This window comes from Agelaius tricolor, unplaced genomic scaffold (assembly GCF_023055355.1).
Source record: "Agelaius tricolor isolate 1412-34295 unplaced genomic scaffold, bAgeTri1.0.p SCAF_2, whole genome shotgun sequence".
Lineage (NCBI taxonomy): Eukaryota > Metazoa > Chordata > Aves > Passeriformes > Icteridae > Agelaius > Agelaius tricolor.
Window position 1 is genome coordinate 81482112 of NW_027269262.1, and position 26669 is coordinate 81508780.

Sequence of the window (26669 nt, forward strand, 5' to 3'; positions counted from 1 at the left end):
ATTTTTATGGAGTTTTTTTTATTTTTTAAAGGAAGGTGATATTAAAAATCTTGAATATTCAATGTAATGTTTTTCTCTCATTTCTAAAACAAGAAAAAATGTAATTAGTTTACTGATGTTGAATGAATGTACATTATAAAAATATATTAATGGAGTTCTAGATTATAACTGCCTCATTTTGGAGAATTTTTTGAAGCACGGGAATTTTTTCAGGGGATTTGGAGGTTTCCACATTAGTCAGGCTATCCACTGAATATGCTGTTTATTAAGCGATGTTTAGCTAGTCTTTCAGAGTCTGTTACTGTTAAAAACAGCATTAGCATGTTCCAAACATGATATTTGACTTTTCCTCTGAATAGTGACTCTCCTTAAAGCAATCATATACCTATGTCAGGGAATATCCATGTTCTTGCCATGCCAAGCTTACTGCTGATTGCCTTTAGTTTTGACTATTAATTCTTTCTGCCTAATTAGTTACCAAGCATATTTTAAATAGTACATAAGCTACCAGGACATTATGTAAAAACCTGCAACATATCAGATAAAAACAGCATAATGTGAAATTTCCATGTAACATAGATGTGTTGAGAGGGTAAGGAGAGATTATTGAAAATATCACTTTTCCTTGCCTCAATGCATTGACACAGTATTTGGAACAGAGATTTATCCTTCTGACCTATCCTGAAAGAAATTTCTATCAGTATAGAGGTATCATTAAGCCTTGCTGTCTGTGCCCCTCTATCACCTCCCTGGGAAACTTATTCCAAAGCTTGACAACCACTCACATGAAGAAATTTTTCTAATAGCCAATCTAAACCTCTTCTGCTGTAACTTGAGACAATTTCCTCTTGTCTTATCTCTTGTTCTTGTTTACCTGGGAGAAGAGACCAACAGCCACCACTCTACAACTTCCTTTCAGGCAACTGTAGAGAGTGATGTCTGCCTTGTGCCTCCTTTTGTCCAGGCTAAACAGCCCCAGCTCTCTCAGCTGCTCCTCATCAGACTGGTGCTCCAGTCCCTTCACCAGCCCTTCTCCAGACACACTCCAACCTCTCAATGTCTTTATTATAGTGGGAGGCTCAGAACTTAACACAGGATTCAAGGAGTGGCCTCACCAGAGCTGAGTGCAGAGGTACAATCACTGCCCTGGTCCTGCTGAGCACACAATCACTGACACAGGTCAGACTGTCATTGACCTTCTTGGCCACCTGGACTCACTGCTAGATCATGTTCAGCCACTGTCCCACCAACGCCCCCAGGTTCTTTTCCACCAGGAACCTTTACAGCCACTTCCCCAAGTTCCAGCGAACTGAATGGTGATGGTAAGAGGCAAAAAAACAATAACAGAGGAAGCAGGAAAGATTAAGGGATTCAAAGGATTATGCTACAACAGAGATACTGTACTACTGGGAAGGGTAATATATGTGCTATTTTGGTAAACAAAGACTTTACCTATGAAGCCCACTGCTTGACTTTCCTTTTAGTACAAATCTATATTAATTTTGTATGTTGGATCCATGGTCCCTTTTTCCATCCTACCTTTTACAGAACTCCTAAGATGATTTTGGAAAAGAGTATGTAAATCCAGGATGATATCCATCTGCACACAAATCTGTCTTTCAGAAGTGTAGTTTTCAAGCATTCATTCTATCAAATTTCTGCCTCTCAACTCTGGAGGTATCCACAAGAAATGCAAGAAACTGGTTTAATTATCATAAGCTAATGTTGCTTTAAAAACAATATTTCTTCAATAGCAGTAATCTAATTCCTAAGGTTCCAGATATAATTTCTAAGTTTTGTCAGTGAGGGAAATGATTTTACAGTTTTTCCAGGCTCTGTTTACTGGAAAAGCTACAGGGTAATCTGGTTTTTCAGTATCTTCTTCAATCTGTGATAGCACATTGCTGTTTACATGCCGTGTTTCTCCATTATGAATACTACTGCTCAGCATCTAGAACCTTAGATAAATTGCTTGACCAAAGGTTCATTTGGGCATAGAAGAGACAGAAATATCTGCCATATATCAGGAATTGCTAAGTCTGACACTGCATGTTAATTCTGTTTGTTTTGTGCTCTTGCATACAGCCTTACAACCATTCTAATTTCAAGTATCTTTGGATTATATTTGCTTGTGTTTCATGTCTACCCTGCTATTTGTAAGACTACCTGCCATTTTGAACAAGGATGTTATAATGATCTTGCTATTAGCCAAATAATTTCCTCTCAGACATAAATTCCAATGCTTCATATTATCTGCTTTGTGCCAGCACTCTGGAAATGGTTTACAGACAATAGTGATTTTGTAGCCCTCTAGTCCAAGAATAAATTAATGTATAATCTGCACAATGTCAGCACAGGAGTTGGCAGGCTTAGTAGATTCTACTGCATTTCAGCCATTTTCTGGCTAGGCTAGTACTTAGAAGGTCCAATTAAGAGATTTTCTAAATACATACAAATAATTACACTAACATCATCATCCCCAGTATTTCACTCTTCCAATCTTTCTAAAGATCCAACTTTTTTCTTAATTTTTGTACAATCATTTGCATAACAGACTGAAAGATCTATGGTCCAAATAAAGAAGCTGCTAGCAAGGAGCTTTGCCATCAATATTTAGATACACTTGAAGAATATATTGAAATTTATAAGCAACTCTAGCATGCTAAGAGAACACATTTATTTCTGGACGCTGATAAGATATCTCTGTTTGGTAAAAGCTTTCAGTTTGTGGATAAATATTAGACACGTTTATAAAAAATATGTAAAAAGCGAAGATAAAAATGTGAGCATTAAAATTCTACAAATGAAGAAACTTCATGAAGTTAATGATGTCTGTCATATAACTTGTACATTTAGGAAAGAATATGGAATTCTGGGACAAAAATGCATTTGTTTCTCTCCCTGTCATCTATTTAGGGAGTTCTGAAGATAAACTGTTCATGTCTAATTATAACATTTGTCATAGTTACCTCCAAAGATTTCACGTTGTTAAACTACCATTTCATCTTTGTATCAAAATCTAAAGCAAACCCAAATAGCAAATGAAGAAAAATGAACTGATTAAGTCACAGTCAAGTCTAGCAGGTATGTAAACAGCCAACACACAATTTTCAAGGTCTCATAACAGCCCCTGCCCAGAGGCTGCAAACCTCAATGAAATTTATTATTTTGTAACTACAGATTAGAAACTCCTGAAAAAAAATTACAGTATTTAATGTGAGCAAATATTTGACAAGCAAAATAGGCCTACGCAAACTGAAGCCTTATGGAGAATATGAAAATTAGGAGACTCCAAAGACTGTTTTGCAGAGCTGGCTGATGAGGACAAGTATGAAAGTTCACCTAAGAATAAGACTGATGCACAGGCTACCCCAAAAGAAGAAAGAAAGGAACTCAGGACAGCCCTGTTTCAAGGCACAGGCCTCAGACATCTATTTGCAAGTGCCTGCAGAGGTGGTATGGGCCATGTTTTTGACTCAAATCCACTGACAGAGATTTTAGGTTCAGAATGTATGATGCAGTGTATTCCATACAGGAAACAAATCTAAAATTTTTTACATGCATATGTGTATATGCAGATTATTTCTTCTACTAAATATTCAGATGAAAGAGAGTATTCTTACTGAGGTTCTATTAAAAAAAATAAAAGCTGCAGTTTTTGCATAGATTGTCTGGATACCAAACGTGTCAGATGGCTGGGTGCAATTCAGCTTGAATAGATTTAGGAAGTTTTTATAGGGTCACTTGGAACCTTTTTATATTCTATTGCTTCTTAAAAATTGGATTGCTTTCTATCTATATTACTTAATTTCTTAGTTTTAAATATTCTTACATAAATTTTAATGTATTTAATATGTGAGAGTAGAGTTTGTGTAAGTCAACCAAAAACATTACCTTGTCCTTCTGTGTAGTGAGTGTACTTTCATGTTGTATTGTTCTTCTTTTCACAAAACTTATCCTGTATCCTTTGGCAATATACGTGTGGTATTAAGTGAAGATCTATACTTGAAAAATAAAACAAGTTGTTGCTAAACAATTAGGAAGCATTATGTGATCACCAGTTCCCTAGAGGAGTCTATCCAGCACACTGGCAGGGTTTCCATGGAAACAAGAACATTATTAAAGACTCAAAAAAGTCCTGTCTTTCTCTGATTTGTCCCCTTTTCTTTTTTTTTAGGTAGTTTGTGTTGTGCATGAGCATTGCATTTCAAATTGTGTAATAAATGAAAGCATTTAATCCCCTCATTAAATGGAATATATTCCTTTCTATAATAAGCTCTGAAATTCTCTGAATCTTAAGCTGCTGTTCTAATTTTAGGCAGTTTTACATTAAGAGGATATGACTATTCATTTACTGAGAGTGAATGAGAAATGTGACCTAGACTGCTATTTTTCTGTCATGCTCATTTTTTCTAGTAGCTTTAAAAAAAAGAAAAAAGAAAAGCAAGAGGAATATGGTATGGGCATGTGACTTACATCAGCCTAGTAACTTGCTTCCTCCATATCTGAATTTCCATAACTCTTAAAGAATACCAGCACTTAGAGGGTGGGTTTTCTTTCTTGGACTGAAATGTTTGCATTTAAACATTTCCTCTGGGCTCTGAACTGTGTAGGCAATTGAGATGTTCGTTGACAACTGCAGAGAAATCATACTTGCAAAAATAGAATGTTTAGATGAGAAAACATTTTAATGAAATATTCATTTAACAGGACAGCAGTAAATACGTTGTTAAATCTATCTTTGTAATGGAAATGAAACTGTGTTATCTTACTAATAGAAGTATCATGTTCTCTTCTGGGATCTTTGAAACATAGAACTTAAGTAAGACTGGTTTGCTTTTTTATTCCATTTCTCAAATGTCCCTTTCATCTCATGATAATTTGTTTTCATATTATAAGACTACCTCACATTAAAAACCATGTAACATTTTAAATTCATTTTACGGCAGTTCTCAAAATTTTTAGTATTTAGGAATATTGTTAGATGACCAAAGACTTATTCAGTCTCCTGTACTATCAACTTAAGTGAAGTTACAAAGCAGAATGGTGTTTAGCTAGATTTGGAATAGCCAGGATGAGAGGGATTTCTCCAAGCATCTTCAATATAGAAGTCTACATGTCTATATTTTTAAGACCACAACAGAGAATAAACAACTTATGGTCCATCTTATGTTCTCTGCTAAAAGAAATCATAGATTTGTGATATCATGTAGGTTGGAAGGGGCCTCAGGAGGCCTTCTGTCCACAGCAAGGTCAACTACAGTAATTTGCTTGGGCCTGTGTCTACTCTCAGTATCTTCAAATATGGAGATAATGTCTCTAGAGACTGTCTCTGGGCCCGAGTTCCAGTGTCTGAACTCAATCATGGAAAATTTATTTTACCTTACATTGAATCTGAATTTCACGTTTCAGTTTATGTTCATTCTCTCTTGTCCTTTCCACTATTTACCCTTTAGAAGAAACGTAGAAGGTTTAGAAGAAACTCCATGTTCTCAGTACCTTCCCATTAGGAAGTTGAAGACAAGAGTAGTGCCCCATATATTTTCTTTCCTTCAACCTGAACATATCTATTTTTTTCAGCTTCTCTTCTAGTCCTAAGCTCCAGCTCCCAAATCACTGTGGCAACCTTCAACTTTACTCAGTCCAGTACACCTCTGTCTTTCCTGTTGTGTTGGGCTGACCTTGGCTCTATCCCTTCTCAGCTGTGCAGGTGAGAGGAAATCTAACAAAAAGCTTATAGATTCAGATAAGAACAGAGAGAGATCAGTCAGGATTACTGTCACAGGCAAAACAGCCACAGCTTGGGGAAATTAGTTTATTACCACTGAAATCTGAGTAGGATAATGAGAAATAAAATCAAATGTTAAAACACTTCCCCCCCACTCATCCCTTCTTCCTGGGCCTAACTTTACTCAAGATTTTTTCTACCTCCTCCAACAATACAGTGCAGGAATGACACAGAATGGGGGTTGATGCCAGTTCATCACACATTGTCTCTGCCATTTCTTCCTCCTCATGGGCAGGACTCCTCAGACTCTTCCTCTGCTCCAGGGTGAAATCCCTCCCATGGGAGAGAGCCCTCAAAAAACTTCTCCAGACTGAGTCATTCACACAGGCCGAAGTTCTTCATGAACTGCTCCACCACAGATCTCTTCCATGGGGTGCAGTTCTTCAGGAACAGATTGTTCTAGTGTGGGATATCCCACGGGGTCACAAGTCCTAATAGCAAATCTGCTCCAGGGTGGAGTTCTCCACAGGTTCTGCCAGGGGCCTACTTCAGCACCATTCCCATGGGGCCAAGTCTCCTTCAGGTGCATCTACCTGCTGCAGCATGAGGTTCTCCAGAGGCTGCAGGTGAGTATCTGCTCCACTGGGGACCTCCATGAGGTCCAGCCTGCCTGACCATGGTCTTCACCACAGATTGCAAGAGAGCTCTGCTGTGGTGTCTGAAACATTTTCTCCCCCTTCTTTTTAACTGACCTTGGTGTGTGCAGGGCTGTTTCCGTCATGATCTCATACCTTTCTCGAGCTAAAATTGCACTTTTTATGCCTTTCTTGAGTACATTATCCCAAAGGTGCTATCACTGTCACTAATGGGCTCATCCTTGAAGAGCCATTGGAGCCAGCAGGCATTAGCTCTGTCAGATACAGGGGAAGCTTCCAGGAGCTTCTCACAGAAGCCATCCTTGTACCCACCTTGTTCTAAAACCTTGTCATTCAGACCCTTACACTCATACTGGTCTTTTAATATGACGCACTGTAAAAGTGACTATTTCTCATAAATGATTATGAAAGAGCCTAAGGTGACTAGCTCAAGTACAGAAGTCTAGTGTATACGTATATGAAAATTAGATGAGATTTCCAGTTCCATATATTAAGTGAATACTGCAAATGCAAAGTGAAAGAAATTGCTGGAAAAACCTATCCTGAAGTACCAGACTATGAATAAGAAGTATGAGAGAACACAAGATACAGCAGGCAAGAAGATTCTGAGAAATGGAACAGGCAATTTTGAAACTGTTAATGGAAAAAAAAAGTCACTGCAATCCAAGTATGGGACAGAAGATAAAATAGTAACTAAGAACAATACAGTGATTATAGGGTATTGTTAAAGGACCAAATGAGAAGGTCAAATCTGGGGGAATGGAGAGGGTGCACAAAGGGATATAAATATATACAACTGGAAACAAATTTCTCCATGGCAAAAACAAGTTGTATGTTTCCTTGAATGCATATGACTCTGTTTTGAAAAATAAACAACCCAATTTTTGAATATGAATTAGTCTGTATTTTATTTTCTCTTTTTTCTTTCCTTTTTAAACAACATATGATCGTATTTAGAGGCTGCTGCTCTTCATTTATCAATAACCACTGTATTGTGTTCTGCCAAAAATGGTGCATTTCCCTTTGTTGAACGGAGATAAAGATTTTTACTGTGTCAGGAGGACAAACATGAACATTATCTTGACCACAAATTAACAGATTAATTGGCAAGTAATCTAATTGCATCAAAGAGGCAAGGGAAAAATTCATTCATTATAGTATAGCATTTTCCCAAAAAGAAACTAAAAAAAAGATAACCTTTGTAAAGCTACTGCATTTTGAATGAATGTTATATATTTGCTAAAAAATTCTAACTATAATCTTATAAGTTTTTCACATTTTTATTTCAAATAATAAAGATATTGTCCTGAGTACATTTTTTATACATATAAAAACATAATTAGCAATAAAATACATAAATATATATTTATATAAACACTATAGTGACCTGCTATATGCATTTATAGTCTTGTGATATTATTTTTGAGGTAATTTACTTTAATCATATTTTATTATTTTATAATCATATTTATTATTTTATAATTTTTGAAATTGTATGCCACAGGCTGAAAACTGTACTTTTTATTTTCTACAAGTTTTAATATTTCAAAAGTGTAACTTTCTGATCTTAATTTTTAATAATTTCTGCAGAAGTATAGGGAATTTCTGCATTAGAGAGTAGAGTAGGAAGTAAACAGAACATGGCTTCAAAAATAGTAATAATTTTGGCAGGCCCTCAGTACCTAGAAGGAGACTATGAAAAGAAAGCTCGAGAGAGGCTTTCCCCAAGGGAGTGTAGCCATGGGACAGTAGGGGATGGCATTAAGCTGAAGGAGGGTAGGCTTAGATGAGATATTAGAAAGAAATTCTTTACTGCGAGGGTGGTGAGGCTCTGCAACAGGTTGCCCAAAGAATTTGTGGATGTCCCATCCCTGGAGGTGTATAAGCCCCGGTTGGAAGGTGCCCCTGCTCATGGCAGGGGGGTTGGAACTAGATTATCTTTAAGATCTCTTCAAACCCAACCACTCTATGTTTCTAGGACTGATCCTCATTTAGCAGAGGTTATTGTAGATACAGAGAAATGCAATCACTTGTAGAAACCACATCAGTTTAGAATATATAAAAAAAGTAAATAATAGAGTCGCAAGTATCAAGGTTTTTCTAACATTTAAAATCTAAAGTAATAAAATTACTTAGCTATCTTCAGACTCCTATCTAACCCTTCGAAAACAAACAAAGAAAAAAAACAAGGTGAAAATCTTTATTTTCTGTGGTGGTCAGCTGTAAAAAAAAAAAAAAAAATTGGCTTTCTAGTCCTTTCCCTTCTGTGAATTTTCATTGTCTAATAATATGATTGTATTTGCTCTCCATTGTGTGAATTCTGCAAAGGGACTAGTATTTTACATCTATCTAGCTGCCTATTTTCATGAAAAATTTAGCAGAGTTTTTCAGAATGTGTCACTACTGCTAAATTTGCTAAAAGCCCAGCTATAGATTCAAGAGGTGCTGGAGTAGGAAGAAGACAATGTGAAATTCTTAGTGATTGTATAGTCAATTCAGCATCAAGTTTCAACAGTGCAGTTCAGGGCTTCTTTTGCATTTTTGCTATACAAGTAATCATATGCACTGTGTTCTCCTAAGCATAATGTTTAATTTATATGACAATAATTTATGCCGTTGTTGAATTATTTAACTTTCAGGTAGTCTATGCTATAATGTAAGGAATGTGTTTTTCTTTGATTCTAACTGTTACAGTGTCATCACGATGAAAATAGCATGTTATGCATTTTATTACTGTATTTTTACATTGTGTGCTTTGAGAATTGTCACTTGATGCAAATACTTTTGCAGCCAATTAATTGCATGAGGTTCCTCAGCCATTTTGTATTTTCTTGTTGATTTTCTGTGCTGTTACTTCACTGAAGGTGTCCAGACACAGAAATGGTATTTGCCTTGTGTCAGCATGACATTAAAAGCCAACTCATTTTAAATTAATATTTTAAAATTCTTTTGATAGAAATTTGGTCTGCTGAACTCAGATTTTTTCTTCATGTTATCTCTAAATACCTTCCTTTACTGAGTAAAAACATTGCTTTAGCAAATCCTGTGTAATGCCATTGGTCCAGATGGAATTGCAAATCAATCCAGCAGTACACATAACATCGCACCATCTTCATAAACAGTGTGATCTGCCAAGTATCGGATGAGAAGTGTTACAAGTGAATGTATATAAATATGTCCACATGCATTTATCAGGATGTAGGGTCTTGAAAACAGGTCCTTGACAGCCATTCTCATATAATGGACTGGACAGGACAGCCCACTGCAGGTTTTTTATAAGCATGTCTCCTATGAGCAGCTACAAACAACCTTGTCCCTTTGGTGAACCACTCACATACTTTTCAAAGCCTCTTGGGTATTGTGTCTCTCTGTGGTGATACAACATCACAAAAGTGCTTAGGTACTACTGGTTATGCTGCTAGACTGGCTACACAGTTCTAGTGCTTTTAGTTGGGGGTCAAGGTAAGGAAATAATTATATCTTGATTAGTACACTTTAATTTATGCTTGTAATAGACCTCAGCTCAAGCTACAGGAGTCAGAGTATGAAGATGCTTATATTGAGATAAGATGTTCATACTGATTTCCTTTTGATATTTATTTTGTCTAGGCACTTCAATAGCATGATTCCATGATAATATGATATTTCATTTTCAACATGCTACCAATAAATATTTATCACAAATAATATCAGTATACCGATTTTAATTGCCTTTATCAGGAGAGGAGCTTGACAGCAACCATACATATTCAGCTTTTTTTTAACCCTGGCTAAGTTTTAAACATAGTTAGATAGAATTTATAAAGCAAAATACTTCCATGTCTTGTATTTTGGAGGTGTCCCTACCAGTGGTAGAAGGGTTGCAACAAGATGATGATTAAGGCCCCAAATAAAACAATTACTTGAGTCTATATCCTGCTAGAGAGTTAATAGGGGAAGAAAGGATGAATATGGCAATAAAGAGAATCTTTTTCAGAATTCAGAATTTTTATTTCAGCAAGGTGATCTACTACAAAATCTGTCATCAGGGACCTCAGTTTTAATTGTGAGATTGCTGCATCTCTAAATACCTGCTCTTCAACTCAGTTCTGTTTCATTTTGGGAAGTGTCTGTAACAGCTGTAGTCATTCAGAGTGCTGTGACTCTTAATATCAACAAATGTATTGCAACATCCTTATTTGAAAACAGTACTAAAAAGATGCATGGGGTTTTTTAAATTTATGATTAGCCCAGTTCTGTTACATTGCTTTTTTTCACAAGGTCATTATTACAAGATTTTCCATATGTTTTAAGTCCTGGCAATTGAATCTTTGAAGTTTTCAAAAGCTGAGACCAAGCTAATGAAAATAAAAGATGAACATTTGGACCATGATTTGAATCATGTTTTAAATCTGAAGCAGTAAAATGGACACCAACCTGAGATTTTAAATTGACTATTAGACACGCATTATGATTTTCCAGGAAAAAGATCTATAATGACTTCTAGCACACATCTTTAATGTTTTGGATTTCTATCATAAACCAGAATGGCTCCAAAGATGCCATGACTACCTGTTGACTCAATGATGTGTAAAGTAAGAAGGAGATATATTGTAGGCCTCAATGGCTCTAAATTCAAGGCTTTTTAAAAGAACCGTTATGTATAACTTTTTTGATTCATGTTGAAGGGACAAAAAGCACAGATACTAAAAAACATGTATGTGTATGTGTATGTGTATGTGTATGTGTATGTGTATGTGTATGTGTATGTGCATATATTCACTGTGAAATTTCTCATGGCGGGAAAGAAATACTGACAAATGTACTTGCCAGAGCTCAATCTTTTAGGTAGAAGATCAGAGGAAACAGAGGTGTCAGGGTAAAGCTTTTACCTTACTCACACTGATGTACATTATGATCACCACTCCAGAGTGGATGTTGGCTACATCCACAGAAGTCAATAGTCCTTCCAGCCACTCTGTGCTGGTGTTAATGCAGTGGCTGGGCTTCAACACACAGCAGTTCCACTGTGGGCACTTTGCTTCTATGCAATTTCATATGGGTGAATTAAAACATTTCCAGCACATCTCTACAGGCAAGAGTCTTTGCAGGAAATCAGATCTGTCCACAGTCACCCACGTTATGCACCTTTCCTCTATTTTCTGGTATTGGTCTGAAAGTTGTTGATCTGTGGCTAATGTCAAGACTTGTGACAATCAATTTGTGTTTACAATATCCTGGTTTCCATGGCTTTCTGCAGTCTGCACTGTACTCAGTTCTTGACCTAGGAGAGAGCACAGTATTCCCAGAATCACAAAGACAGTATCTGAGGCTGGGAGGCACCTCTGAATATAATCTAGTTCAAGTCCCCCCATGGAGAGCAAGGCCACCTGGAGTGGGGTGATCAGAGCCATGTCCACTTGAATTTTGAGTATCTTGGGATAGAGATCCCACAGCCTCCCTGAACAACCCTCAAACAGGTTGTTTGAGTATTCAACCAACCTTACAGTTTGAACAGTAAGTTTGAACTGTATTACTTCTATTTCAATTTATGCCAAATTTTCTTGTTATTTCTCTTTGTACCATTGAGAAGAGTCTGTCCCCATCTTCTTCACTTCCCTGTCAAGTATTTATAAGCACTGATGATTCCCCTTGAACCTTCTCTACCCCAGGCTGAACATGCACTCTCAGTTTCCCTGGTATGTCTGGAACTCCAGTCCCTGAATAATTTGACTCTTTGTGGGACTCTGTCCATGTCTCTCATACTGGGGAGCTATCACTGGATTCAGTGCTCCAGGTGCAAGGGAACTGGTCTCTGTCTGGACATTATGCTGCTTTTTGCATTTCACCACCCTTCATGCATTTCACCTCCCAGCTCTTCAGTCACTTTTCAACACACATCACAGACTCGTCACTACCCCATACTTTATCAGTTTGTCTACGAGAGTGTTACTGGCTAAAGTGAAGAAGATATATTCAACTTCTACTTGAAAAACTTTGTTCATCACTCAAGCAGAACACTGAAACTCCTATTTCTAAATGCTTCTGTGGTGTAAAAATTTTTTCCTTCCAGTTCTGATTTTAGTTTTCCAAATTTGAATGTCTCTGTGAACTTTTCAAATGCAGGCAGACTTAATTTAAGTTTGATAAATTTTGGCAAATAAGGTAACAGAGCTGCCAAAGCAGTCATAAATTGGCTGAGAAAATGTCTTCAGAAGAGGTTAAGTCCTGCTTCTCTCTTCTGGTGAAGCAGCAGTCACAGTTCACATTCAGGAGTGCTGAATTCTAAAGTCTCTGCATAATTAAGCAACTACAGAAATCTTGACTCTGAAACCTTCTTGACTCTGAAACATTTTGCCATCATTTAGGGATTTTATGATGCAATAAAACACAAATTCTTATAGAAATGTAACTTTACAGAAGTAAAGAGATCACAAATATGCCACAGAAATTGTGCTTCTTATTTTGCACAGTGTTGGGTAAGAATACAGCCTGTTGTTTAGAGGTTTTACAAAAATGAGCATATGGAATTGCACATTTTAGGAAGAAATTTTGATGAACATTTGCCTTTTTCTTCAGTTCATAAAAGTAAATTATTTTAAGATCCATGCTCCTTGTAATCCAGTTGTCATCAGGCCAGAAGTTTCAAAGGACTAGACAATGAAAGTCTTATGCCTCTAAAGCTCTATACTGAATGTAACACAGAAAAATTAGTATGAAATCTTGCTTGATGGTTTAGACACTGAAGTGGTCTCATTCCAACATTTTTAAAGCTAAGATTAAAATAACTGAAGATGTACGCATTGAAATCCATTCTCCATTGAATGGTGCAAAACTTAAAATAGTGCACCTGTTCTGAGGAAAAAAAATACAACTTTTAATCAGGTCAAGAGAGTTGAAAATAAAACAAAGGAGGTATTCTCCTTCTCCCGTTCTTGCTCTAGGTGTTCTACTAGATTATGTGCAGGAAAATTTAAAAAATATGAAGTGAATTCAAACAATACAAGTTCTTCACTGTTTTAGTTTTTCAATTTGCTTGGATGTTATGTTTCTATCTTGAAGCTATCATAGGAAAACTGTATTGAATGATAGGAGAACATATTTTGGGACCACAAGAGGTTGTCAAATCTAACAGACCTCTCAAGTCTGACTTTAAAGGCAGTTATTTCCAAGGCTGTAAGTTTCACACCCTCTCCAGGCAAACATAAGCTCCCAGGATATAGCCTGTATCACCATGGTCTTCTTCACCAGGTACAGGGGAACTTTTGCACTTGTAGCCTATAATACCTTCTTCTTCTTCACTAGACTTGGTGTCTTCAAGTTTGAATCTCTCACTTTTCTTACACCTCCCTCTCCCTCTGTCTCCCTGTCTGCTGCTGTACAGCATTTTCCCCTCTTCTTAAATATGTTACCACAGAGGCACCACCAATATTGCTAATTGCCTCAGCTTTACAGTGGTGGAGATCCATCTTGGAGCATCCTGGAACTGGCTCCATGGAGACAGCCCCTGGCATCTACAGAGATCCACTTCTGCAGCCTCCTGATACCAAATCTTGCCACACTAACTCACTACAATGTTCATTTGTGCCATTTTTTCTTGATACCTTTCACATCCTGCCAGCTACGCTCTTATCCTGAGAAGCTCCTCCAAACTAAGAGGTGTAAATTGATCCCAAAGGAATTGCTGACTCTTCCTCTCTGCAGGCAATGTCTGTCAGATGACACTGGGTGCTCTGCTTAGGATTCAGCCCTCTTCCTGACTACCACCACGTGATTTTCACAGAATAGAAACAAACTTCTTTTATACAGTAAAATATCAACAGATAAATAAAACAAGTGCCACTTCAAATACTTAGTTACTCATTTGGAGTGAGTGGATGTGTGGCGCTTTGTGGGTTAAAACACAACAGGTTTACCAGGTGGGTTAAAACACAACATTGCCATTATTTTATATATTTCCATAAATATTTGTTTTTAAATTACAATAATTTAATTATATTTTTTCTGTGGTTCAGAGGCAAAACTGCAAAACCAGGTGTAAAAATCAGCCACTGCCAAGTTCATAGTTTAATGTAGTTTCTCTCAAGAAATAAAAAAACCCCAACAAAATCCACGAGATCATCAGTAATTTCTAAAATCTCAAGTATTATGTTATTTATCATCTTTCACATTTTTCATGCTTGGTTTAAAGACAAGACAAGTTTTAAAGACAAAATTACATTTATAAATCATAGTAAAAGATGTTTTTCCCTGTAGATATTAAAAATAATGAGAAATAAAAATAGTTGAATTTCAAGTTGATGAATTGATGTATTTACTTCTAGGTATTTTTTTTCCTTTTCTTTGTTGAAGCAATCAACTAAAGTAATTTCTACTTTCCTCTTTATTCCATTTTTAATGAATTTACTCTTATTTCTTCTGCCCCTCAGCAACTCAAACAGTAAATATCAGGGTTGAGAACCATGAAATCTAAATGAGTATCTTAATGCTGCAGAGCTTCTAAGCTTTATTGTTTCACAAAGCAATAGGAAACAGTTTGATCATCAAGAAATCTTTATATATTTTTCTGTTGAGCTTATATTCATACAAGGCCTGCCCAAATATTTTAATTTAAATTATCTTGGTTTGCAAGCAATAAAAACACTAATCTGTTCCCAAAGCTCATTTTATGTGACAAAAAACTGTAATTAATTTTTTTGTCAGAAGACAGCAGTAAAGGCACAGTTGACTGATATAAAGACTGTTATTTTTGTTAAAAAAATCTTGTGAATTAATCCACTAATTTCACATCCTGGTCTACTAAAACAGAAAATTTAAAAAAGTAATTCTATGTACATTTTTAACCAAATATATAGGTAAGAGTTCAGGAGGCTGCACCCTTTGGGGCTTTTTTTTTGTTTGTTTGTTTTGTTTTTTTCCTTTGTGTTTTGTTTTGTTTTTGTAAAAAAGACAAAGTATTGGCTTTATGTGCCAAGACTTTACTTGTGTTTAAATGTTTCCTTCCTTCTTTATAGAATAAACAACAATAAATGAGACCTCTGTGCCCCATTTACTAGAAAACAGCTACTTTTCTGAGCAATACAGAAGAGTCCAACTTGCCTAAATAACACCCATAACATGACGTTTCCTTGGAGAAAAAAGGGGAAACTCTTAGGATATCACTGAACTTTTATTTATTGCCAGGTAACAAAAGCGCTTAGTTACTGATTCAGGATTGAAAAAAAAAAAAGAAAAAAAAAAAAAAAAAGAAGAAGACAAGATGTTAGAGCACTTAAGCACATAGAGAACAGCAATTTCCTCTGCTTTCACCTTGGCTCCATCTGTCCCTTCCCCTTGCTCCTGCCACACCTCACCTTCCTTTGGCCATCGACCTGCGGTGAGGGGACAACGCCCACAGCTCCCCTTTGTCCCTCATCCTTTGCTGTGTCCTCATAGAATCGTGTCTTCCCCTGCTGCCCTTGGTGCCCTTGGTGCCACCCTGTGCCTTCTTTGCCACCCTTGGTGCCCTTCATGCCCAACTCTACCTCCCCTGCTGCCCTTGGTGCCCCATTGAGCCTCCCCTGCCACCCTCGGAGCCCTTGGTGCCCCACTGATCCTCCCCTGCTGCCCTTTTTGCCTGTGGGGCCCTGCTGAGCGTCCACTGCTGACGTCGGTGCCCTTGGTGCCAGGCTGTGCCTCCCCTGCCTGCCACCCTCAAGTGCCCTTAGTGCCCCGCTGAGCCTCCTCTGCCACCCTCGGTGCCCTTAGTGCCCCGCTGAGCCTCCCCTGCCTCCCTCAGTGCCCTTGGTGCCCTGCTGAGCCTCCCCTGCCTCCCTCAGTGCCCTTGGTGCCCTGCTGAGCCTCCCCTGCCTCCCTCAGTGCCCTTAGTGCCCCGCTGAGCCTCCTCTGCCACCCTCAGTGCCCTTAGTGCCCAGCTGAGCCTCCCCTGCCTCCCTCAGTGCCCTTAGTGCCCAGCTGAGCCTCCTCTGCCACCCTCAGTGCCCTTGGTGCCCCGCTGAGCCTCCTCTGCCACCCTCAGTGCCCTTAGTGCCCAGCTGAGCCTCCTCTGCCTCCCTCAGTGCCCTTAGTGCCCCGCTGAGCCTCCTCTGCCTCCCTCAGTGCCCTTAGTGCCCAGCTGAGCCTCCTCTGCCTCCCTCAGTGCCCTTGGTGCCCCGCTGAGCCTCCTCTGCCACCCTCAGTGCCCTTAGTGCCCTGCTGAGCCTCCCCTGCCTCCCTCAGTGCCCTTAGTGCCCAGCTGAGCCTCCTCTGCCTCCCTCAGTGCCCTTAGTGCCCAGCTGAGCCTCCTCTGCCTCCCTCAGTGCCCTTGGTGCCCCGCTGAGCCTCCTCTGCTACCCTTGCTGCCCTTAGTGCCCAGCTGAGCCTCCTCTGCCACCCTCAGTGCCCTTGGTGCCCCGCTGAGCCTCCCCTGCCACCCTCAGTGCCCTTAGTGCCCTGCTGAGCCTCCCCTGCCTCCCTCAGTGCCCTTGGTGCCCCGCTGAGCCTCCTCTGCCACCCTTGCTGCCCTTGGTGCCCGCTGCCCTCAGCGCAGCCAGGCCGCAGTGCCGGTGGGGCAGCGCCAGGCCTGGGCCGTGCATGGCTGCCTTCCTCATGGGTCACCCCGTGTTGCCCAATCCCGGCCTTCAGGCAGGCACAGGCTGTGTAGATATTGCAGTTTTTTCCTCTGGCATAGGTAGTTTTTGTGGTTCTAGCTCAGAGGTGGTAGGTGGGAAGGCAATTTTATTCTGTTTAACCTATCTTCAAGCACCATTTAAACTCCTCATCTCTTTAGCTACAGATGCATTATTTGATTTTTTTATTTTTTTCTGGCTGTCAAATCTGTATAAATTTTACTGGTATACAGCACAAAAATGCAAAGTGAGAGATCTGAGGATGTGAATCATGTCAATTTGTAGTCATCACTGTGTTTATTTGGAATTTAAAATCTGTGAGTTTTACAAATCGATACAGAAAATAAGACTTCCATTTGTCCTCAAGAACTGTTTTGTGTCCCTCTACTCAAAAGCTGGATGAACTTTATGTAAGTCAAAGATGAAAAATTTTCTGCATAGCTATCCTGAAAGATTTTCAGTTGATGGATGTTTTTTAATCTTTATATTTCAATTTCTGGAATCTGTAGGGTTATTCTTTGTGCATAAATTATGAGGATAGGCTGAAATATTTTCATTGCTATAGATTTGTAGAAAAAGTCAACATATGAGTGTTTCTCAGATATTATATATTTATATATCTATCTTGCATTCTATTTTGGAGTTTCTAGAATGTATCAAAATATTATATAAAGTAAATATAATAGACATTATACTGTAGACACTGATTTCTATACTGTACAGATCCATTCTTTTAATCTCTGACTCTAAACATTACATTGAAGAGCTAGTTTTTATTTAGCAGAGCAAGATCTTGCTATCCTAATGAGAAGGTCTTTGACCCAGGTCCACTGGGTTTTTGTAGCTTTACCAAAGCTTGAAGGCTTATTGAGGAGCAGAGGATCAGAGTACACACAAAACAGACTGATGAGGGATTTTCTTGCGCTCTTTTTGATGAAGTGGAGTGACCAGAAACAGCTCTCAACTGTCTGTATGCAAGCAAATGTGGCACAAGAAGCCCAAGAATTGTAAATTTACATGTGATCAGAGATGAATGACATAATTAAAATCACAGAGCCACAGCAAAACAGTTGGCACTGCTGGAGTTCTGCAATAGACATATAGAGACTCTCCAAGAAAAGTGGGCAGGAAACAAAAGCAGTAAGTGTTTGTGCAAAGGAGGAAGCAGAGGGAACTGGCATTGCCTATAGAACTTGCTAAAGATATTTTTGTGCCTAATAGATTTATTACTGTGCTCATTAGCAAGTTTCATAATCACGCTATAATACTACAGACTTTAAAACTGAGTTTAACTTTTTAAGGTGCTTTTCACTTTTTCCTGTATAGTTTCTATTCTGCCAATTGTAGCACAGCCAATGAAGAAACAGAATAAGAAACTAAATTGAAGCTGGTTCTTTTTTGTGAAGGCAGTATAGGATGTGTGGAAAATGTAATGTTTAGTTTGCTATAAATATCTAGATAGATAAGATGATGTGATACATTGTGTATCATATCATCTTATCAGATTAAAGCTTGATCTACCATACAATCTCATGGAATTCTCAATGAAATCCACAAATTTGCATGTTGTATAAATCACTGATGACATTGCCTGTCTTTGATCATCCATTTTACTGTTCAATATTTATGTAACATTATTGTGAGTATCACTGAAAGCTACAAAAATAAGCAGGAAATTAAATAAGACATAAGTAGAGAAATATATTTTCAAAATTTATTATGAAAAATGAACAGTGAACAGCAAAACAGGAATTAAAAAAGATAAAATTTGATGAAATTGGATTTCACTGGAAATTATTTGAAGTTGTAAACATTTCACTTCTTTTTCCTTCTTTTTAATGGGCATTTAATCATAAGATTGTAAAAGCAAAAAAAAAAAAAAGAAGAGCGATAAGAAACTGCAGGTATCTATGAACATAAATAGAAACAATCTATGCCCACAAAAAGAAAAACAAAAACCAAACCCCCAAAACATTACTTTCATAATCATTACTCATCATGATATCAGTGATACTCCCTCTGCACAAGAGCCCTTATGCATATTCAAACAGAGATCTTAATTTAAATTCATAATACCTTGAAAAGCTTTTTAATGCCAAGTCCCCTCTTGCATATCACTTTGAACAAACTTCCCCTTTCAGCATATGGTTAAGATCAGAGAAATATGTTGGGGAAAATGACATTTTGGCAGTAAGTGTATGTTTTGCATTTATGCCTTCATATCATATTTGCAAGATGGCTATTGGACAAAATTTCCCAGTACATGACCAATTCAATTTAATTTGAAAGTATGTAGTATGAATTTTAAAAGTAGATTTTGAAATAAATCAGTATTAGCAATGTAATTGTAATTGAACAATGTCAGACTATCAAGTCTTAACTGAAGTGTTGTCTTCTCACTATTTCTGTGAGTGTTTTTCTTCATTTTTGCTAACTGGAAATTAAAAGGATAGGGATGCACACAATTCTTTCAAGGTATTTAGGTGCTTTACTGCTGTTTAGCTACTACATTTTGACTGTAGTGATCGTAGTGTGCATTGGGTGTGGAAGCATGCAGCACATACACACACAACATAACTACATCCTTAAATTCTCTTGATAACCAACAAACAGATAAATGCATTCTCATTAACTACTATCTTCCATCCTTTCACAGAGAGGTATCATTTTCCCATTTCATGGACTTCATCCTCCCCTCCAGATGTTCAAAAATAGTCCATGATTTGGGATCCATTCATCAGGATGGGTGCCTATGACAGGAGAAGCAGCACACTTGATGATTGGGCACCAGCACCAGCCAGATCCGGGTCACTGCCACACTGTCCTTGCTCCTCACAAAATTCATTCTTCATAGGTTCATGTTATTCCTGCTGTTTTACTCCCTGCAGCATAAAACTTGCACCACAGATTATTTTTTCCCCAAGATTAAATGTCCTTGAGGCACACACTGGGTTTCCCCATCCTGCTGCTTTAGCCACCAATTATACTGTGGTCCTTGAGCAAAGACAATCCCATGCAAGGGCTTGTCTTTTCCCATGGAAAAAGAGGGTTAGGCTCTTAAGTATCTTTGAGGACTCCTACCTTGGTAGTTTGTTAGAGGTAATTCAGAAAGTTACAGAAAGGCAGGGAAAGAGATTGTTGTGAATCTACCAAAATCACAGCAAATATTATCTTTCCTCTCTTCCTTGTTCACATCTCCTTACTGGGCTTGTTGCACATTGATGAAGATCAGCCACTGTTACTCTCTATAAATGTTCCTGCACCAGTTATTCTTTTATTTGCAACATTTCATAGCTGACATCTAAGAAATTATGCTGCTTCAATTGTGATAGAAATAGGGGTGCTAAAAGCAGGTTGCACAAAATACAATGACTACATTTTCTTTAATTTGTCAGGGTCTTGTACACTATGAAGTTAGTGGTAGAACTCCTGTCAACAGTGTTTTTCAATTTACTTGAAAATCAAATCTTTTTTTACACTGTCTTCACAACTTAAGGCACCAAACATTTGCATGGGCATAATGCTTTTCAGTCTTCTCACAGATGGGAGCTTTTACCTATGGGGATCTGATTGCAAAACTTGAACCAAGCAGATTATATTGTAGGCAGAGGAAAATAAAAACACAGTACAGTAATTCTGTTATTTATTGTTTTAATGCTTGCAATACACCAAGATGAGTGTGCTTTTGGTTATATATGCAACACTTAAATGTAGGTGATATTAATTGTATTTGTAGGAAATTTGCTACATGAATCAGAATAAAAACTGTGATGATTTGTTTGGGCCATTTTGCTGATGGTAGCAAAATCACACTTTGGAAAAATTCCTAAACAGCTGTGGCTCAGAATAAACTGTACACTCATTGGTATTGTTTATATTTTTAAACAGTGCCACACTAATTTTTTAAGTTTTGGTATACTATAGCAACATTGTTAGTAAACAGTTTGTTGTATTTCTCAGAACTAAGATAGGTTTCTCTATAATTAATTTTGAAAAGCAGAACATGAATTCTGCAATTCAGGAGGAAAGTTTGCTACTGTAAATTAGCAATTTAAAATTATTTTTCTGAATGTCTGTAATGCAGGAAAACATGATATTCTTATTTATTTATATTTTTTTTATTCCTTTCACAGTATGGGGCCAGAACCTGTGATGTGATGAGGTTTCTCAGTTTTATTATATTTAGTAGATTCAAAGTGCTTTGCCAAATTAGTAGGAATACATTTGAAATATGTTTTTACTTTGTGTTTGGGTGTTTTGTTTTGTTTTTTTAATCTGGCCATAGCATAATTTAGCAGAATTTTTAAAAGACAAAACCTGGTATTTTAAACTTGCAAACTGCTGTAAGAAAGAGTCATGAATTTTTTTCTTTCTGTTAGAAGTGAGCCATTATGTGTGTCAGAATTCTTTAAACTTTTTGTTCTGTGATCCTATACGCCTTAAAGTTGTTTCTTTGGTTTTTTTTTTTTTTCCTATCATTATCATTCGTTTTTCATCAATATTGATTGGATTTTCAGACTCTGAGGCAAATTTTATTCATACTAGCACTCTAATTGAGCAGAAATGACCTTCAAATATGCTCCAAACATTTGGGTAATAAACTGAATAAGTAATGCAATATGGTATTTCCATTCAAGTTATTTGAAAGATATTTCCATTTTTGAAAGAAAAGGTACTAAATTTACAATTAATTTTATTAGCTCACAGAAATAATTTTAACATAAGATCCTTAAAAGTAATTTTTGAGTTATTAGGCATATATATGCTACTAATAAAAAAGATACAGAACACCAATCATTTGAGAATTGTTTCATCATAGAATAAGTTATTTTAGAACTGATTTTGTGAATATCCAATGTTTGCCTGGTATATCCAGTCTAAGATCACGTGCTAAAAAACAGAGTAATTTTGGTTTCAGAGCACTGTTAAAAAAAAAAAATCATTGTGATAATTGATCAAATAGTTCACAGTTTCATATGACATGAAAAATTTATTCCTATGGTAAAATTGCAAATATTTGATCTATTAAAACTTATTACATTGATGTAAACATCTTAATTGTGAAAGCATCTTGCATCTGGCATTAAGAAATCACTCATGAATGGCTTTGGTTTGAAAACTGATCAGCTGTTTGAAAATGAGAAAATGATTTCTCAAGACTAAACCTTATGACTAGATACTCACTAAAATAAAATATGACAATACAATTGGTATATAATGTGTAAGATTTTCATGCTTCTTTTCTCAGTATAACATGACTACTGCACTTCATGTGTCAGACTGTTTATGATAGGGATTAAACTCAAGTTGATTCATGAAAGCATTTTTGGTTAAAGCAAAAGAAGAAATAGTGACATTTTTGCATGCTATTGTAAATTGAAACAATGCTAATCAAAATTTATACTTATTAATAAGTAGTAAATTATAAAAATATGTGATGGCACAAGTATAATCATTCTTAAGTAATTGGTAACTTGAAGCAATTACTTTTTTAGCACCCTCATTTCAGAGCAGAATTCCAAGTCAAGCATGTTAAAAAATTTTAAGCAATTGTTCACCTAAAAAGTAATGAATTTCTATTCTCAGAAAGAAAGCATACATTTTTAATTTTTTTTTTTTTTTTTTTTACAGCTGAGGATGCTTGTGGAGGAACTATGAGAGGATCAAGTGGAATCATCTCGAGCCCCAACTTTCCTAATGAATATCATAATAATGCAGATTGCACATGGACAATTGTGGCAGAGCCTGGTGATACTATCTCACTCATATTTACAGATTTCCAAATGGAAGAAAAATATGATTATTTGGAAATAGAAGGTTCTGAACCACCTACAATAGGGTAAGTCAAAAATTGCAACTTTAATGTGATAAAAAAGATGATGAAATGTGAAAATACATCTTTTTGTTACTTTTCCTTTGTGAATATGTAGTCTTGCTAAAAAAAACCCTTCACAGTAATAATTGTGACATGGCATAAATGTTGATATTCCAATTGCAGCTGTAAAATGGTTTTTAAATATATTGTGAAGATGTAGCATCAAGATGAAGGGCACTGTAGACTCATTTACCTAATTCTGTCTAACCATTTAGCCATTATTATATGGAAAATGTTTATATTTAGAAACAGACTGGAATGGACTGTTGCACTCATAAAGATTGGTGAAGCCTTCACAGAGTTTCATAATGTCAGAAAGTGAATGGCGTGGAGGCTTTCAGCACAGAGCTAGGGGGAATTAGCATTGGCCACACCTGCTGGTCATGGGCTGCCTCTGGAGGAGTTTCTGTACAGAGAACTGTATGCATGGGCTCTAAATAATGAGTATGGTTGGTGATACACTTGCCTAGAAATATCCATCCTGTAAAACCAAACACCCTTAGCTGAGTAGTTGCAGTACTTTTTGACACTGCTTTTACCCCAAATATAGCATTTTCAATGAGAGTTTATGACTGGTTTTTTGTTTGTTGACTTAGCAGTAGGAACAATATTTTTGCTAGTCTGACTTCTTCAATTCTTAATCTCAGTGTAGATGTGTTATGTAGGTGTTGTAACACAAGCACAAGAAATAAAATAGTAAATAACCTCTTTCAAGATCAGATTCCATTAAATAGGAAAAATAAATTTTATACATTAAATATAAATTTTGTGGCTTTCTGGTCTGGTAGTTTTATGGTAACAGCATCACACTACTCAAGAAACATGTCAATATGACAAATCCTTTTGTTTATTTTATTGGTTTAAATAAGCTATTGATTCACAGAAAAGGAGTTGTATACAAACCCATAAATCACAGTTATGCTCTCCAGTAAAATTTTGGTCTCTTAACTGGCTCATGAAGCTTTCTGGAGGTTCTGTATGACAGAAGCATGTGAACAATAGGTAATACAAGTGGTTGGCGAGATACATTATGGTCAGTAGAGTCTGGTTTTCTTCATATCAGTGTAAAGCCCTTCCAACTGTAACAGACCAAACAAAATGGTTTTGATTTTATAATAAGGAAAGATCTAAAATTAGATAATTATATTGTTTTAAAAGCAGCAGACTAGGTTTCTGTAAGTGTTGCATATAAGTAATATATTTTTACTGCTTCAGAGTGTAATAAAAGTCTAAGATTTAGCAAATAGTGTTTTCCTAATTTGAGTTAATTTATACTGCCACCTACATAGTTAATTACCTGTATTAGGTATAATTGCCATTGAGTTTTTCAAGCTCTTAAACTGAAATCTTTTGAACTAGCTGTCAGCTAAAATAAATTTTAAATAATAACTTATAATAATTAGTGAGGTAACACCAATGACATACAGACATTATGAATCACTTGAATAACTAAATGTACATTACATTTTTCTTAAATGTGTTTTATTTATTCATTTATGAGCTACAGACAATTATTTCATTTTTTGTTCTATAAATACAAGGCTGTATTCAAATGATATAATAAGATTACTTTATATATGGGAATTCCCATTATGTGTTTGCAAAACATGAAAATTTACAATGCTAATTTAATAATTGCTCATGTAGAGAAACAGACTGAGAGCATATTCTTTTTTTAGCTTGTCATTTATATTCCCTAAATAGGACTGATGTGTTCAATTACGGAAAAGTATCCCCCCATATGTTGGGAAAAACAGCTTTGGAAAGCTTAATTAACAGCAATTTGTTAATTAGATTTAGAGTGGTAATATTATATATGCCCTTAGACTATAGTTAATCTAAAACTAATCCCAGGTTCTTTATCTTTCATTCTGGAAAGAAATATTTACCTAATTATCAAAATTACTAAAAACTTACTGGTTGATCTGGATAATGAGTATTATAAAATTTTCCTAGAAAATTTGGTGCTTTATATGACTTTACACCTGTTGATTTAAAAGAACCCCTCAAACTTTTCTTCTGAACATCTGCTGTGTAAAAAAATATTTTTACTTTTTATTTCTAACTGAAATAAAGAGACAGATTGTGCATCAAGTGGATAGACTGGTGCTATCCATAAGACAAGACTTGAAATTCTTTATGAAGTGCTAACTTTCTATAGTTTTGTAGTCAGTTGTTATAATATTTCAGTTTTGGCAGTCTTTTCTCTCAAGAAAATCTTGATAGGCCATTTTCATTTAAATAGTAGTAAGAAGTTATGTAGATGCCCTTCAGAGTTCTTGTTGTCATGTTGCTTATTCTAACATTTGCCAGCTTGAGTTGAATAATAGCATTTCTTAAATTTTGGAAGTGAAACTGAAGGAAAATTATTTGTTTGAGGAAATTATTTTACCTATTTTTTGCAATAAACAAAAAACTGAAAGTTAATAAAATCTAGTGAAATGTTCCTTTTTGTCTACCAAAAACTAGGCTGTGCCAAACCAATACACAAGTTGACAGCTGTTCTTCCTCCATATTTGGAGGGCTTGGTTGTTAATTAGCATTTCCTGACTCTAAATTCCGTTTTACTAGTGCTGTGAAAGAACAAAATGATAAACAGAACTAGAAAGAAATATTAGTGAAGAATATACTAACTAGTGGTAATTAAAGTGAGGGTGAGCAGGAAGATAATATCTGTTATGGAAAAGGGTATTTTCTGGGGTTGTTTTTTTGTGTGGAAAATGCAGTTATCCATGTTAGATAGATATATGGTCACTTTTATTGCTAGTTTGGTTGCAATAACAATTGGGAGGCATTTAAAAATTAAGTGTACTGTCATGACAATTAATCTTCAAGAGACACATGCATTAATAAAACAGATTCTCAATCAGAACTTTTTACCAAAGTGGTTATTTTATTTATCCAGTGCCCGAACAGGTTAGAGTTATTTTCAGTTAATGTACTTGATTAAATAATGCTCATATCAAAGGCTACAGAGGAAAATCCCTGCCTGACATAAATATGGCAGCACAGGGATGAAAATCACACCTCAATAGTACAAGTACCAATGAAAGTAACAATATGCTGGAGGAAAAAGACCAAAACAGACAAGACAAGAAGCAGAGGTTCTCATAAGAAGAGATTAAAATAGGAGGGAAAAAAAACCCATCTAAGGCCCAGCATTTATTTTCTTGAAAAATCACTGCAACTTAGAAAGTGACAAATATCACAATCTCTGTTTTAGTAACAAAGACTGCTGACACAGCTTTAGATAATTATTACTGTTTTCTCACTAATGAAAAGTCTTTAAATCTGTGTTTAATGCTAAGAGGAAGGACTCAGGAAGGTAAGGTTTATGAGCAATATGATTTTAATAAGTATGCTAAAAACCCCAGATGAAAGTTTTTAATCTGATAACAGTTGAATTTAAATTTAAATAATAGTATCAAAATTGATTCTGCTTATCATAGGAAAAAATATTTCAGAAGAATGTCGTGGTTGTAGCCAAATAGGTAGAAAATTTTATTCATTTAATAGAGCAAGAAAAGTGCAGTCAGAAAATCTCCTGTAATTATCAGAGTGTTTGTTTACTGATAGTGGATAGAATTAATTTTTACTGGATTTAATTGCAAAAACAAAATAAAACAAACAAACAAATAAAAAAACCCACACATTAAAAAATAAACAAAAGAAAACCTAAAAAACCAATAAAAAGTCACTGCAAAAATCAGCCAAGTTTTGGAGGGCCTAAATCCTTTTCTTCTAATACAGGGAACAGAAGGTAACAGAGATAATGCTTAACTGTGGAACAGGGAGAGCAGAAAATCAGGAATAGGACAAATACC

General features: G+C 36.3%; 1 protein-coding gene across 3 annotated transcripts in view; it reads left to right on the top strand.

Moving 5' to 3' along the window:
- CSMD3 (CUB and Sushi multiple domains 3) overlaps nt 1–26669 on the top strand; it is a 592443-nt gene that overhangs the window by 164951 nt on the left and 400823 nt on the right. For all 3 annotated transcript variants that reach the window (XM_071421704.1, XM_071421705.1, XM_071421706.1), the window contains exon 5: nt 22602–22809. In XM_071421704.1, the coding sequence (XP_071277805.1) occupies nt 22602–22809 (208 nt within the window). The remainder of the gene's footprint in view (nt 1–22601; nt 22810–26669) is intronic.